At 42.3% G+C, this 17,334-nt stretch overlaps 1 protein-coding gene across 1 annotated transcript in view; it reads left to right on the forward strand.

The window, feature by feature from the left end:
* The first annotated feature begins 5,960 nt into the window (after window positions 1-5,960).
* Window positions 5,961-17,334, forward strand: part of Zw (glucose-6-phosphate 1-dehydrogenase Zw) — a 61,420-nt gene continuing 50,046 nt past the window's right edge. The window contains exon 1 of the mRNA XM_080274181.1: window positions 5,961-6,643. Within this exon, the coding sequence (XP_080130307.1) occupies window positions 5,976-6,643 (668 nt within the window). The 5' untranslated portion in view covers window positions 5,961-5,975. The remainder of the gene's footprint in view (window positions 6,644-17,334) is intronic.

Below are 17,334 nucleotides of genomic sequence, written 5' to 3' on the forward strand. Positions count from 1 at the left end.
AACTGATGTTTCATTGTGGTGGCAGCACCACATTGCAGCAAGGTGCAGGGAGAGGTATAGAGGTTTGGTTCCTGAGTGGACATTGCATTTGTGTGTCTCCAGTCAGTTAACCAGGGCACCATAGTAGGTTCCACATCACCCTTTTATTTGGTTATATGGTTACCACTTAGTTTTTTAAATGGTTTCCTGGGTTACAGAATACGATAAGGCTTGTCACCTGGTGTAGAGTTACATGAAGTGGAAAGGAGTAAGAATAGGTGACAGGAAGGATGGGAAGAAATACAGTATGGTGAGGAGAGCAGACAGAGAAAAAATTGATAAAAGGTGAAGGAGGAAGTAGACACACTACATCAAGTAAGTTGATGATGGGCACCCACACCTACCTGCAGATGAACCAGTAAAGTTAAGAAACTGAAGACTATTGAAATGGTGTAGGTGTCCATATTTTTATCACAAACACTATCTATCTATTTATCTATAACTCGACGCCCTAATCCTGCAAAGGGTGGCCGCAGACAAAACGCCTCCAAGTCGCTCTGTCACCCACCATTTAACTGGCCTTCCTGCAACTTACTCCTCCCTCCCTCATGTACCTCTCAACTCCATCCCTCCACCTCATCCTCGGTCTTCCCATCCCTCTCCCTCTCTCCACTTCACCTAAATACTCTTAGTCAAACACAAGGAAGCATTTTTTTTTTTTTTTTTTTTTATCCTCCAAATTGTAACTTGTTGAATTGTACTGGAGAAAAAATGTCATGAATTGTTTTTTAAATGTTGATGTAGGTTTCATGTTGTTTTGGTTTTTTGTGTTTATTGCAGCTCTCACATGCAGTTTAATTAATACATTAGGTTTGGAGGATCATTCATTCCATATTATATACTGTACTGCAAAATGTGCATTGTGTACAGTAATGTTAATAAATTGTTATAGATTTTATGATAGTATTCTTGAACTCCCTGTGACTGGCTCCCATCACAGGGTCTGGAATCGCAAACAAACTTAGTGAATTACATACTGTAGTTGTGATTTGTTTTTCCAGCAAGGATAAGATATGTGGAGAGTTTTTTAGTCTCCTTGTCTTCCTGCAAAAGCAAATTTAAGTTATGAGAAGAAAATTATTAGTTTTTCCAGAAGGACAAGAGGAATGCATTCTTCCCTCATTTTGTTCTGCATGCAGAAGAGGGAATGCTGAAAACACAAGACATGATAATGGACAACATAACACTCCCAGGACAGAAAAATGAAAGACAGGAACACGTCACTGCTGGAATTCGGTGGAACTGTTTAGGGATGGAAAATTATAGACACCTCGTAAGATCTGAACACACTGGAATATAGGCAAATTACACATCCATGGAAAATGAATAATAAAGAACACCCCCAGGAAAATTACAGATAGCACTGTGATGAATAGGAAAATGCTTGCACTGGAAAATGATAGGCAAGAATTTGGTCGAATCACAAACCCTTTTAAAATAAAGTAAAACTTTGATATAATGGACTTCAATAGACCAGAATTCACTTTTATTGGACTCGAGGAGCTGCCGGACTAAATTCCTATATACTGGAAAACGTTCATTAAAACCAGAAGCGGTCCGGACTGCCTGACCACTTCAGCCATGTTCACCACAATAAGATAAATAAAAGACATGCTTATCAGTGTACAGTACAGTATTATTATATACAGTTTATTATACCATTTGATTATTGTAGTGAAGTTATAACACAGTACAGCACCAAAGTGGTAGTCAAAACAGTTTCAAAACCATTGGTTCGATCCATACTAATGTCATATATATCGGGAAAAAGTCTGGGTTAGCAGGGGGAAGTCCGGATGTTGCTTTTATCAGAATTTCGCATTTTTTGGAATGGCTTGGGCCCCAGTCAGTCCGTTATAGTAAGGTCTTACTGTAATCAAAACAGCAATTGTTTGGTGTCAGGAATATTAGCCTTATTTGAGCAGAAGAGTGAAATAAGGGCAATGTCACCATTCCACAATGGACTTCCATACCATCCAGAAAGGCTATGGTGTCATTTATGCCTTCCTCTGTGAATCTCACTCAGACCTATAAAATCCCAACTAAGGTTTTCTGATTCAGTCACTACTATTATATATGTATACCTGTCTATTTATCTATCTATTGCCAGATCCCATAATCCCATAACAAGTGGCCATTTGACTCTGAGTTATTCGTTTTACGGGGAGGGGCACTAACCTTCCACCAACCCACTTGTTGACACGTAGCGAGCATGCATGGTTTGGTTATATGGTTACCACCCGATGTTGTAAATGGTTTCTTGGCTTACAGGAAACCATTTGGTTTGTCACTCAATGTAAAGCCACTTGTAAAGGAAAGAAAAGCTATATATATATATATATATATATATATATTAATGCCCCCAACATGGACCTTAGGTCACCCCTCCCACCTATGGCCAGACAGCTAGCTACACCACTTGAATGAAGTGTGAAGATGCTATCCTGTTCATATATGCTGGTGCAGTCTGATAGGAGGGTGACTGACTTAGAAAAAGGCAGTGGAGGAGTACTTGAGGGACAGAGGTTTGGAGCAGAAGGAGAGAGTTGGTTGTTGATGTGACAGCGATGAACGGGGAGAAGTGTGGATATTTGGTTCCTGGATGGATGCTGCATTTGTTTCACCACCAAGTTAGCTTGAGTACCATAGACAGGACATCACCCTGTTATCTGGTTACCACCCAGTGCAGATGTTGTAAATGGTTTCTTGGGTTACGGGAAACAATTAGGCTTGTCACTTAATGTAAAGCTGCCTTAAATGGATAGAAGAGTAATAATAAGTGACAGGAAGATAAGAAGCAAAACAATAGAGGGTAGACAGAATGATAAACTAGGTGAAATACCCACCCCAAAGGGAGACCACAGGGAGGCGTGCAGAAAGGATGACGAAACACTCACCCCAAGGAGAGACCACAGGGAAGCGCGTAAAGGGCCCAGTCAAGATGGGCCCCTGTACCCCGCCACCATGCACCCCTCTTCCCCTCAGTGGAGCCAGCGGGAAGTATGCCACCCCGCCACACTACTCTCCAGCCAGACCAGCACTCACCAAGATCGGGGTGGGACTTGTGCTCTCACAGTACCCAGTATGACTGTGGCAATTCCCACCATGCTTGCCGGGGAGGGAACATCCACTGTACTTCCCCCACCTACAAACCCAAGCAGGACTGCGATGACACCCATCATGCTCGTCACGGAGGGAACGTCCACCATACTCCCCTCACCTGCAGGCCCCACTGGGAGCAGGACCGCGACAATGCCCACTGTGCTTGTCGGGGAGAGGACGTCCACCGTACTCCTCTCACCTGCCTTCTCAGGGCAAACCAGAACCACGGCGGCGCCCACCGTGCCCGTTGGGGAGGGAACATCCACTGTACTTCCCTCATCTGCAGACCCCATCAGAAGCAGGACCGTGACAATGCCCAAACATGCATGTCGGGGTGAGGACGTTCACCTTACTCCTCTCACTTGCTGTCTCAGGGTCTAGTAGAACTGCAGCGGTGCCCACTGTGCCCGTCGGGGAGGGAATGTCCACTGTACATCCCTCGTGTGCCACCCCCGCGGCTCCCTTCGAGGGTAGCATCCCTTGCCTCACTCCTCCAGAGGCTGAGAGGGATGCCCCTCTCACTCCCCCCACACCCCTAAGGGGTGGAGCTCGCTCCCCAGCAAAGTCCCTGTTGGAAAGTGTCTGGAGTGGTCCCATCGTGAACCTGGGAGTGTGCATACTACAGCCAGTGCCCCAGCGTCACCAGCCGCTGCTGGACTCCCCGAGGACGAGATGCCGCAGGCCACCCCTGACGGCCTCTTGACGCCGGCGAGACCGCAGCCCTCAGCCGCCAAAGGATGCAACCAGGACTCCAGGCCGGGACCTACCCAGACCGACTGGCAAGCCGTCCTCCTCCTCGAAGGGCACATGCAGAGCAGCACACCAGCTCGCCCTACCCAGCCCCAGTCCCGAGGACCGCCATGCGCACTAAGGCCCCATCAGAGAAGGGCCTCCCTCGACGCCGTCCCGCAGCCCACACCGGACGATCCATCACACGACCAGGGACCTGAACCTCTCTCTAGAGCGCACACCTGACGGGACGCCTCCCACACCTGGGCGACACCTGCAACTACTGGTCTCCTGTAGTCCAGCTCCTATTCTTATGTACTGATATTGTGTTTGTTCTGTGTCATTTGTACTGTGTCCTGCAATCGTATCTTTTGTAGTAATATTGTGTAAGATTGGCTAGCCTGTGTTTCAGCCCTGTTCCTTTTGTTGTATGCTCTAGACCCGGTCCTGAAAAGAACCCATATCAGTTACTCGTACTCAGAGGGCAGTAAGTTGAGCTCTGAGTACGCAGCATAACGTAGTACATCATGTGAGTGGATGACGGTCGTCACTGGAGGAAATAATGGTTAGGGTGGCTTAAAGATTTTTTTTTTTTTTTTTTAAATTTCCCCAGACTTTTCTACCTCCCTCATCTTTTCTCATCTATCTATCTATCTATCTATTTATCTATCTATCTATCTATCTATATATATATATACTGTATATATATTTTTTTTAAATTTCCCCCGACTTTTCTACCTCCCTCATCTTTTCTCAATTCCTCATTTTTCTCCCGTGTGCTTCCCCCCTTCTCTTCTACCCTTTTACCTCCCTCTTCCCGTATTTTCTCTCAGCCTTCCTTTTCCCTTCTCTTATCTTCAGCATTCCTTGTGCATCTGTAGCGCTCGTGACTGGAATGTCACACAGCCAGCCATATTATAGAACTGCCTATCAATATTCTTTCCTCGAACGGCGTCTCTCTGGAACTCGCTTCCCTACAGCTGTTTCCCCCCAAACTTCAACGTACAGCTGTTTAAGTCCAACTGTTAGATTTTTCAATAAATGGAGGTCGCCAGTAATCTGGTGTATGGATTATTTTTTTTATTTGTTTTTCCTTCCTCTGTTATTAAGAAAAAATTATGGTACAGTGGCTAGGGCCCCGCAACTATTATCTTTAAAAAAATGGCATGTGGACCCGTAGAATCGCAATCTAGCCATAGCGGTATTAGCGGGATAATACAACGAAGACTTATTGTAGTAAACCGATAATGCTGCCGATCAGTAGGGTAAATTATGTAATATCGCTTAGTTGTCAGTTTGCAAGATTTACGGTAATGAAAGATTGATTACTGGTACCGGCCAAGTTCTGAAACGGCGAGCGGCAAGAAAAAATATATACATATAATCGGATGGCCTGTCAATTAAACTCTCTGTGCATTGGTTCGACTGTCATGATTATCTATACTGCCAGACAACAGGATAAGATAAAATATCTGCTAGGTAACCAAGAGTGGGATTTCCAATGTTGGCTGCCAGACGTACGAGAAATTCTACGCGTTATCAATACACCAACCCTATGACCTAACAGAATGGACTGCAAGGAGACATGGAAAGCAATAGGCTTCACTCCAATAAAAATTAAAGAATCCCTAAGCCGTACTCATGGATCTGTGCGAAGGTCGTGAGAATTAGTATTTGGAGTCCGTGAGATTTAGTGTCGGGTTAGTTTGGAAAATGCCATACTTCGTTGCAAAAAAATTTTCATCGTGGCATACAACTTTATAGTTTTAACATTCAGATGATAAAATACTTTGCTACTAGTTCAGTTTTAAAGATGAGCCGAGAAGAGTCCAAATATTTTCAAACTCGATGACTGCACATACAATGAGATAATATAAGTGCCAACGTCGCGGATCAGCTGACATGGGACCCAGACAGAATGACAAGCACTGGAAAACGTAGCGACGCGTAGCAGTAGCGTTCACTGAGTCTGGAAGGAGGGTGATAGCCCGCATTATCCCGGCAAGCTGGGTAACACGTGCCTTGTGTGTGGTGTTGTGTCGGAGAATCAGGGAAGCCTTATCACCGTCCAGGGCAACGTCAGCACGGGGTGTTTAAACGGCGCAATGTCACGTTCACTTGTCAAATCTGATTCTGCTGCGGCCGAGGAAATGCTGTCTATCCTGCGGCAGAGCCTGAAGTCATGCAAGACCCCGGGGGAGACAAACTTCGAAGCCAAAGTGCCTCATATCTTCGTTATCTTCGGCGCTTCCGGTGATCTGGCCAAAAAGAAGATTTACCCGACGGTCTGGTGGCTGTACCGTGATCGACTGGTTCCGGAAAACACCATATTCTTTGGTTACGCGCGCTCTGATTTGAGGGTCGAGCAAGTTAGAGCAAAATGTGAACCGTTCATGAAGGTGAAGGAAGGGGAAAAGGAACGCTACGAACAGTTCTGGAAGCTGAATCACTACGTCAAGGGTTCGTATGACACTAGACGTGATTTCGAGCTTTTGAACCAGGCCATGACCAAAGCTGGAACGGTTCGCGCCAACCGAATTTTCTATCTGGCTCTCCCACCGTCGGTTTTCGAAGTTGTCACTGAGAATCTAAAGAGCTGCTGTATGGCAACTGATAGTTGGACCAGAGTTATTATTGAGAAGCCTTTCGGGAAGGATTCGGATTCGTCAGCCAAGTTATCGAACCATTTGGCCGGGCTGTTCAAAGAGGAGGAAATCTACCGCATCGACCACTATCTGGGCAAGGAAATGGTGCAGAACCTCATGTCATTGAGGTAATGTATTTGTGGTTTATTTATTTTGTGATTTATATACTTAGGTAACGGTTCAGGATTCTTTCGTTGGTTGTATTTTCGGTGTTTCATTTCAGATTTTTCGAGAAATCTATCTAGACACGCCTTAATCCCGAATGGGGTTGCCACATTTTATGCCATATTTTTACTCTCGGTCTCCCTGAATAATTGTTTATGTGAGTATGAGATATAACCCTTGCCTTCCTGGTTTGACAAGTACGCCCTCAAAAGATTATTATTATTTTTTTTCTTTTCCCTGTTTCCAGTAGGTACAACTCACTATGACATATCGTATGCCAGTTCATTATCAGGGAAATCTTTGCGTTAGTGTGTGTGTGTGTGTGTGTGCGGTTACTTGTGTATGTTCTGTGTACCTAGTTCTCGTGGGTGTGGTTACTGGACGTGTATGCCAGTATTGATTTTTGTACATGTGTATTTCTTCTAGACCTCTCTGTATATATATATTCAATTACTGTAATGTGTGTGTATATATGATGTCTATACACATCCATGCTATTTCGTGTCAGTGAATGGATGCTGTAGCCTACGTAGCACTGGCATTTGATGTGTAACTGTGTACAGTACTTGCGTGTTTTCGCTGTGTGATATGAAGAGCTTCGCATGGTGGAAGGTGATGCTTGAATATAATCTTGTGGAAACAGCTGAGGTACCGTAACATGACTTGCCGAAGCAGTGGACTAGATACGGGAGAGCAATTAATGATTGTCTCGTGGAGAGAGAGAGAGAAACGTTAAAGGACTTATCCTAAAACTTGCGCCAAATGTACCATACTGTGGCTGATATTGTTTACTAACTATATTCAGAATAGTAAACGACTGGTCGAGGCCTCCATAAATTAATAGACTACCAGACATGTACCGTACGGTACATTATGTTCACATGTTATTTTTCTTGCCTGATAGTTTAGGGAAAACTCGATTGATGTTTTGTGACCTTCAGGTGGACAGTAATGTTCAGGATAACTAGGCATAGCCGATTCTTTCAGCGTGACTTACCGCTCCTAAGCTGGATGAAATCGTGTAGTGGATGAGTAACATTTTAAAGATTGCCTACCTGTTAATGAAGATTGTTTCCTGTACACCAGGAAACCATTTACTACGCTGGATAGTAACCATATAACCAAATTATGGCCCCTGGTGGTTAGTGGGTAATTAAGGTACTCCAATCGTATTGAGCCTGTAGGTTTATATCCAAGGGGTGGGATGGGTTTATTGCTCACGTGATGGCACTCAGGGATAAGTGAGGCTGGTCACTCAAATGTCAAAGAACAACTTGCCTAGCCCCGGGTTCCTACGCTTCTCATGGCGCGACATAGGATTGGATAATGGATGGATAGACGATTAATTCATGTGGTGGTACAGTCGGTTTGTTTTCACTTGACGGAACTGCTGCTCCACAACTTGAATACTGGTACTAAGTTGTGGATGAAATTCAGTTATGTAGGAATGTGCGTCCTTGGTTGCTTGTCAAAGCAACGCTCCAGTCGGACCATGCTTTACCGTCAACTGAACTAAAAGAGGTTAGGAATCTTTGTCAGTGAGAACAAATGTTCTAGCAGGAATATAAGACTGAACAGAAAGGGCTGCAGAATTTACCGAGGTAGTTTAGACATGTGAGACGCATGAAGAAGGAAATGTGAATAAAAAGTGTATGAATGGTAGTTTTGCAGTTGATGGGAGAGTGAGGAAAGGACGATCGAGTAGCAGAGAGTGCAGAATATGGAAACTGATGAGAGAATGACATCAAGACAAAAACCAAGGTAACGGTAGCAGTGAGAACACCGCATAAAAATCAAGATAATAGGAGAGTGAGAAGAGGAAGACCAAGATCGAAGTGTAAGGTTTATAAAAACAGGAGAATAAGGAAGGCAAACCGGGAGCTAGGTGGGAGATAAAGGAATACCGGTATACCCTATAAATGTATGAAGATCAATCGGGAGGCTTCTTAGAGGTAATTTCAGCAGCGCGGTAGATATTTATAAGCCATTACACCAAGCGACAAGTTTTCTCTTCCCAGGGTGATGGTGCTAACTTATATTATTGTGACCTGAATTGCCCTTAGCCAAAACTAACGTGACCCTAACTGTCGAACAGCCTAACTGAGACCGCTGTTGAAGAGATTAAGAGAATAAGTATTCAAATCCATTATATTCCGGAAATTTTCTGTCTGGATTGGTGGAAGGAAATCGTGACATAAAAAAAATCTTTATCAACTTTTGCGAGTCTTCAAAATAGTTGCATAACTTACGGTATATAACGGTACTATATATATATATATATATATATATATATATATATATATATATATATGTATATAATATATATATATATATATATATATTATATATATGTATATAATATATATATATATATATATATATATGTATATATATATATATATATGTATATATATATATATATATGTATGTATATATATATATATATATATATATATATATGTATATATATATATATATATATATATGTATATATATATATATATATATATATATATATATATATAAGGGTTATGACTAGAAAAAATAATTAGCCCGCAGCGGGAATCGATGAGCATTTTGGTACATAATACAAGTGTATTAATCATTTCGCTTAATTCCATCAAAAGACCCCCCACACCAAGTCAAATTGTTTTGCAAAAAACAAAAAAATCGTAAAACGTAGGATGCACACTACATAATTACAATTTGTTGCCACATACTTCGCATCTGAGTATGTCCTTGCACTTTCCACTCAACTTCTCTATCCATTTTACTGCCCTTTCAGGAATGATGTTGGTCCTTGGTATGTTCGGAGGTCTATCCTTGCCCCAGTGGGTTTCAAGGCACTTCAGTGCGGTAGGGCACTTGACTTTTTTATCGCTGGTCAGTAGGTTTTCATAGGACATCCCTCTGAATTTCTGATCAGAAAGCCACGCCCCTTGCCATCCATAGGCAATCAGGGCTAAGCGTGTTGGTATCTCCAATGTGCCTCTCCAGGTTGGAAGCAGAAAATACGCGATTAGGGTGTAAATTGTCCCTGAATTCCAGTGCGTGCTATGTAATGATGGTAGTTTCCTCCATTTGATTTCTGGAAATGCCCCTTGTTCCCTGTAGAGTTGGAATGCTTTACACAATTCATACAGGAAATTGAAGTCATCTCTCCATCCCGGATTTTGACCCATTTCCATTTTCTTACCTGCTTCAAAAGAACTTTGTAGTTCCGCTTACATTTCAGTCAGTTCCTCATCAAACTTGTAACTCGGATTTGGCTTAGTGAAACCTTTGTCACAAAGAAGTCCATAACATGCTTCATGATCCTGTCCAGCATATGATGCTGATATCCAATATATTGTGGTTTGTCCAAACCCTTTTGAGACATTTCCTTCTGTATCCTAACCATTACACCATTCATATGTCCTGTGTTTATAGCTGTTGTATCACAAATGATCATTTTAATACTTGACCAGGCATCATGTGTATCTAGAACTTTTAAAGGCCATTGAATATATCCTGAGCTGATCCACTACTACATTAATTTTATGATTCCCAAACTGATCTTCCTAGTTTTACTTTGAAGGCAGACTACCTAGTACTGTCTGTTGAATAATTTTATTTTTTCCCCATCAAAATGCAAACAACAGTTTTTCTCTTCTTGTAGTAGCGATTTGATTTTTTCCTTTTGGTTTTCTCCGGCCCTGAGAACGCCACACCATACATCAGATTGTGTAGGTGTGGAAACAGGGATGCCTTCATTACCGAGAGTTGAGCTCACACTAGATGCTTTGTTAGATGACAACGAAGGACTTGGGGCCCTCTTTATTGTTACTGTTCTCTGTATCACTTATGGAGACACTTGAGGTAGTATCTTCAGTTTCAATCTCGTATGATGTACCAACTTGCTATGTTATTGGAGTATCACTTCTTTCACAGGGTTTTCGCTTCCTTTTTTTGGATAGATTGTGGATAATGCTGCAAGTTTGTGTCGTGTATCGACTTTTCCACCAGATGTAACTTGTTTATGATGCAGTTCCCTATCTTCCCGTCAAAGACACTCCCCATCAGCTTTGGTTATGTCAAAAAGATTTTTCAACTCGTTTTGAAACTTCTCTTGGTCATCTTTGGTGGCTTTCATATTCGCTGATTAGTTTGTTCAGCAGTGCTTTAATCACTTGTTGACTCAGTGTAGGAAAATAAACTTTTGCCATAACTGGAATAGTTCTCCATATACAGTATTTTCCGAATCCTGCTTTTCATCAGTTTATCTTCTAATAACACAAGGTACCTTCCCAATATATCACATTTTGAAGGCATTACGATATAGTCAAACTTCCTCTCCTGGGTAGATTACTCCGCTTCGTATAATTTGACTTTGGTAGGTTTGCATCCCATTTCTGCGCGTTTTTCATGACAGAATCACTAGATCTGAAGTATGCCATGGTATTGCCGTCTCAATAAACACTAGGTAGCCTACCCTGCAAACACAAATATAGTAGAAATACATCGATCTTGACTGAACAGCACAAACTGTAAAAAATGCGGAAATTTAGCCCAATGGAAAATGTTTCTGTGGAGACCTTTTTAAGGCAAATGCAAAACAGACATCATATTTGTGATTTTATACATTAAAGTTCTCCCAGCATAGCAGGGTTTTTAAAATTAGAGAAAATAATTTTTGTCATAACCTTGATATCATCATCATCCGTTTCAGTATCCACTGCAGGACCGGCCTATCCCGACCGAAGTCGGGACGATACAGCCAATACATCTCTACCAAGTGGCTTTGGCTGTCTGGTAGAGATTGTATGTAGGGTGAGAAGTGCTTGTAAGTGTAACTGTAGTGTTGGAGTGGCTGTGGATGTGTGTGTAGTCTGTGAACCAAGTGTAATCGGCCTGCGCAAGCCGACTGGGTGCAAGCATACTTTACAGTAAGCGACACTAGTTCAACCACAGCACCCCTTGTGTCCGCCAATGCAGTACGTGGCCGGGTGAACACTCCCAAGTTTATTATCCTGTCGGGGCGCGAACCCTGGTTTACCCGTGTACGAAACGCACACTCCACCACTGTACCACAGAGGCTTCAACCTTTATATATATATATATATATATATATATATATATAGTCTTCCTTTAATATCCATTCAGATATATATATATATATATATATATATATCTATCTATATTTATATATATAGTCTTCCTTTAATATCCATTCAGATATATATATATATATATATATATATATATATATATATATATATATAGTCTTCCTTTAATATCCATTCTGATTTGATTGCTGAGTGCTTGGTAGCCAAGAGTGACAACAAATGTATATGCTCATACGATCAGTCTGTATACTCGTACATGACTTAATCATGGGAGAGTTTGTACATGCGGCCTCATGGATGGTATAGAGGGCTGTATTCTCGTGGGCCCTGTGACTTGGTTGATTAATATCGACCGTGAGAGGGTTAATGGCGACTATTAACACGCTTGCTTCTGTGACCTACTTTCAGCTGAGTTAGTTTGACAAGTACTGGAGTTGTCCTGACTATTGGAGAGTTAACAAAAAATATTAGACTTGTATGGAATTATGTAAGTTATCGTTAAGGCGATTCTGTTCTTCGAGAACGGATCATCTTAAACTCAGTAAAATAGTGTAAGATACTGTATCTTCAGAATTTTTACTGTGCGGCAGTTATTGACGACTGGGGATAAATCATCCACTGCCTCCAGTCCTCCCAGTACACTGCAGCATACTGTGTTTTTACGAATAGTCGGGGGCAGTTTACCCACTGCATTATCATATTCCACTCCTCTCTTACGTTACTTTTATTCCCTGACACACTGTAACGAAGAGCACCGTATTTGAGCGGGGAAAAAAAAAAAAAAAAAAACGCAGTAGGTATACCTTTCTCATTGCATGAATATTCGCCATCAGAGGAAAGTGAGAGGTAGAAGAGTCGAAATATTAGGCGAACTTTTGTCCCTAACTGTACCGTATTGATTCAGGGCCGCATTCTTGTGGGCTTGGGAGGCTTTCTGTAGGTCATTGTCTTGGGCGATATATTTTACTTACCGATACCGTACCGTAGTACTGTGCATAGTATTTGCTTTGTTGTTAATCCTTCGAAGCAGGATGGTATTATTTCCGGCAATTCGCCCTGTATTGTTGCGCGAGATTCAGCCAGTGAGTGTGTGTGTGTGTGTGTGTGTGCCTTAACTCCTAAGCTACTTAACGGATTTGAATGAAGCCTCCCAGGGGTTCATCTGGTTATTCCGATGTTCTTGCACAATATACAATTTTCCAACCATAATTTTTAGTGGGGTCATCCCCCTCACCAAATTAAAAATTATAAATACTGAAAGGAGGGCAGATATGGCTTTGATGTATTAGTACGTGTTATAGTTACGCTTCCCCAATGCGATGTTTTGGGGGTCAGCCCCTCTCCCAAAAATAAAAACGATAAGAAATAGCGGAAAGTGAGCTCGTGAATTTCAGAGAAACTTCTTAGGTCAAGTCGTCTGGTTCCTTGAGAATATATACAGCTATATAAAAATTTCCACCATTATTTTTAGGGGGGTCATAGCATATAAAGGATACAAAATAGGGGAGGGAGGGCAGATATTGCTTTGTTTTGTACTTGTAGAATGGGCCCACATCCGCTAACTACGACGAAGACGACGTCAACGGCTCAGCTATGAGTGTATCCTGGGATATTACCCATTCACATATGCCTAAGTTAGGGAAATAGCAGAGAATTAGTTGGAGAAGAGCAGGGAGGTTTTAAGAAGGGAAGAGGTTGTGTAGATCAGATACCGGTATTCATTCTTTCTAGAGAAGAGAAAAAGGTTGTATGTGGCCTTCATGGATTTGGAGAAAGCATATGGCAGGGTGGATAGACAAGGAATGTGGTAAGTACGGTACTAAGAATATTTGGAGTAAATGGGAAGTTGCTGAATGCCGTAAAGAGTAGCTGTGTATGAGGAGGCTGAGGCTGCAGTGCGTGTGGATAGTGAACCAAGTGAATTTTTCTATCTGAATGTTGGATTGAAACAGGTATGTGTCATGTCTCCATGTTTGTTCAATCTATAGGCTTATATGGATTGGGTGAAAAGGAGGTACCAATGAGGTAGAGATAGAAAAGAGATAAAGATGTGAGTGTGCGGCAAAGAGACAGAGGTTGAAGGGAGCCAGTAAGAGGAGGAAAGTTAATGATACGAAAGGCCTTTGACTCCACCTTGTTGAAAAGAGCTGTTTGTGGGGAGCCTCCCCACGCATGAGACTTGTACTCTACACAGGGGCGAATAAAACCTGTGTATAAAGTCAACAACTGTCCAGGAGTAAAGAAGGCACGGAGTTGGCTTAGCGCACCTAATCTCTTGGAAGCAGATTTTACAAGAGAGAAAATATGTTCTTTCCAAGATAAATCCCGAGAGAATGAAACCCCCCAAGATATATCCCGAGAGAGTGAAACCCCAAGTATGTTTAAAGATGATGCAGGATTAAGCTGAATATTGTTAAAAATTAGAGGGTACTCCTGTGGGAGATTTTGTCATGTTGATAGATGTAAGAACTGAGTTTCTGATGCATTAAAAACAACTAGATTATTTTTACTCCAGTCAGAGGTATGAGCCAAGTCAGACATTAGGTGTGCCATAGCCGCATCCTATGTTTGCTCAAGTAACTGCTGAGATGGACGCTGCGGAAAGCGAATAGAAAGGTGAAGGGTGGAGTCATCAGCATATGAATGGATAGGGGTAGATGTACAGCTTAGATCATTGATGAATAAAAGGAAGAGAGTTGGTGATAGGACAGAGCCCAAAGGAACACCACTATTGATAGCTCTAGGAGAAGAACGGTGGCCGTCCACAACAGCAGCTATAGAACGACCAGAAAGGCTAGAGAAGAAGGCACAGATGGATGGATAGAAACCATAAGAGGGCAGTTTGGAAACTAAAGATTTATGATGGACTCGATCGAGAGCTCTTGAGATGTTCAGTGTAGTGGCTAAACTTTCGCCAAAGTCCCGAAAGGAGGATGACCAGGAGTCTGAAAGGTTGGTGAGATCACCGGTGGAGCGTCCATGGCGGAACCCATACTGACGATCAGAAGGTTGTGTTGGGAAAGATGATGTAAAATGTGTGTGTGTGTGTGTGTGTGTGTGTGTGTGTGTGTGTGTGTGTGTTTTGCTACCAACAGACGATATTATGAGAATTTTCGACTTAAGGTGTTAGAATGCCTTTATTAACCACTTTTGTACTAGATGTCTCATAATTTAAATATAAGCATGTGGAGACAGTAAGAATAAACAGAATTAAGTCCTAACTTTAAAAACGCGTGAAGTCGTAGCTGTTTGTGTGTCAGTTTATCCATCTGTCCATCAATCCTCAGGAACAGGGGGGTCAGATAGGCCAGTACTCCCGTCTTGGCTTTTTCAGTACGATGGCATCTTTCAATTTCGTTTGTGTTCCCCCCACCCCTGACGGTTTTATTGATCTTACAGCACGATGACCTTATATTTATTACGGTATTTCTGTGCCAGGCGATTTGCTTCATAGGGAAGACCTCATAGGGAAAAAGTTACTAATATTTCAAGTTTCGTGATAACCGGCCCTATCTAGGTAGGCTAATTCCTTGATGTCATTATGTAATTACAGCTGATCGGTTGATACGTGAAGTGTGCAGCGAAATGGGAATTTATCGGACGACTTTTTGCCTTATCACGTAATAACTCCTGTCATGTACATTTATTTGATTCCAGGGGGGGGGGTTGAGCCCTCCGATCGTCATTCCTTCATTTCCGTGTAGACGCCCCTGGGTGGAATGAAAGTCAGCAGTTTTGAGGAATGTACTATGTGAAGGTGGTTTGGGATGGAGTGTTGTTACAATATTTTGGAGTCCCAGGCTCATCTGAACTTTGTGGAAGGCAGGCTGATGTTACCCTCATGCAGTCCGTCATCTTCCTTTCAAATGAGAGGGAGGTAGTCGAGGGATATTTGTATAAGCGGGAAGGGACCACGAGGTAATATCTGGTGTCACCTCATGAAGGCCTCCCTTCCCAGCACCAGGAATGCAGTGAAAGACCGCAGTTGGAGAGTATAATCTACAAGGTTTTCAGGGGAGAGAGAGAGAGAGGAATGTACAGCTGGTGATAAAGTTTGTTCCCGACTTGACTGCTGGGAGATGGGAGCAGAACTCTCTCTCTCTTTCTCTCTCTCACATTGTTTGTATCATATCGTTATCAATTATATTTAAACCTCATGCTGGTTTTCCTCCTCCTCCTCCTCCTCCTCGGCCTGTGTTTCTCTTCTTCCTTCTCATTGGCCTGTGTTTCTCTTCCGTCTTCCTTTCTCCTTATCATCGTAAGTCTGTTTCTCCCCTTCACTTTTGCTCTTACTGTACACAAAATCGATAGCTACAGCCGATGATGAATGATACCTCTCTCTCTCTCTCTCTCTCTCTCTCTCTCTCTCTCTCTCCAGTACGTACACATCTTTGTTTTACTAATTGTTGTTATTTTATTATTATTATTATAGTGGTGGGTGGGGGCGCTCACCTTCCACTTACATTAGCCAATAGTCACGTATAAAATATAGATTTGACAAAGGAATAAGCATATTGGGCGTACTAATTAGAAATTACCATTTTATAACTATAACTTGAAAACAGACGAAATAGCCTACAAAGAAAACGAACTGATGACGTAAAAGACTAATGGAGAGAGAGAGAGAGAGAGAGAGAATAATTACCGTATGTACAGTGAATATACCGGTAGATCACTGAATCAGGAAAGTGCACCAAACATTGGCCTACTGCATGGAAACATGAACCATAGCGAAACATTATGAAACATTTAGAGGGAACTGAGTTCGCAGCGTTATAATGCCGATCTACAAGGCGGTTACAGAGAACGAAAAACTGCTGAATTAAGGATACGAAATAGTAATGTGTATGAGAATTCCATGGGATTTTGCAAACCAACGTTAATCTCTGTGTACCCCTATCTAATCCTTTACCTGTATGTATCTATCTATCTGTCTGTATGTGTGTGTGTGTGTGTGTAAGAGAGAGAGAGAGAGAGAGAGAGAAGGGATTGCTATGCCCTTGGTTTGAGGTAACAAAGAATTTGGGATTGGTGATCCTCTTGATACACATTGAATTGTTTATAACCGAAGTACCGGGTAGGTTAAGGAACGAGAGCTAATGGAAGAATGGTATGAAGCTGTTGCTGCAATACATGATGGAGTGGAAGGGCAGTTGTGGAAGATCATGGAATGTATTGACATCGAATCTAATATGAGAAAAGTATAATGCCAGGTGTGTAGCTGGTAGTATGAATGAAACACAGGCTGGCCCGTAAACAGCGCTTCACAAGAAACTCACGTGGCAGTTACCGGTACCTTGTGTGTTGCTGGGACGGCCCAGTCGGTTGGTGTGGTAGTGGCAGTGGGAGAAGGAAGGGTATAAATGATGCAGAGTAGATACCGATAACACTGACCGAGTCGTTCCCATGACACACGCGAAATCGTCCGCCGAGTGAAGTTGAGCGTTCTATATGGACAACTTTGTATATGATGATTGGTGAATTAAGGCGTCAGTCGAGGTGAAAGTCAGCATCACCTCAAATCCAGAAGTAGAGATGGTTGGACGGTT

This window comes from Coenobita brevimanus, chromosome 57, assembly GCF_032717465.1.
Source record: "Coenobita brevimanus isolate Jiangsu-jjx chromosome 57, ASM3271746v2, whole genome shotgun sequence".
Classification (NCBI taxonomy): Eukaryota; Metazoa; Arthropoda; class Malacostraca; order Decapoda; family Coenobitidae; genus Coenobita; species Coenobita brevimanus.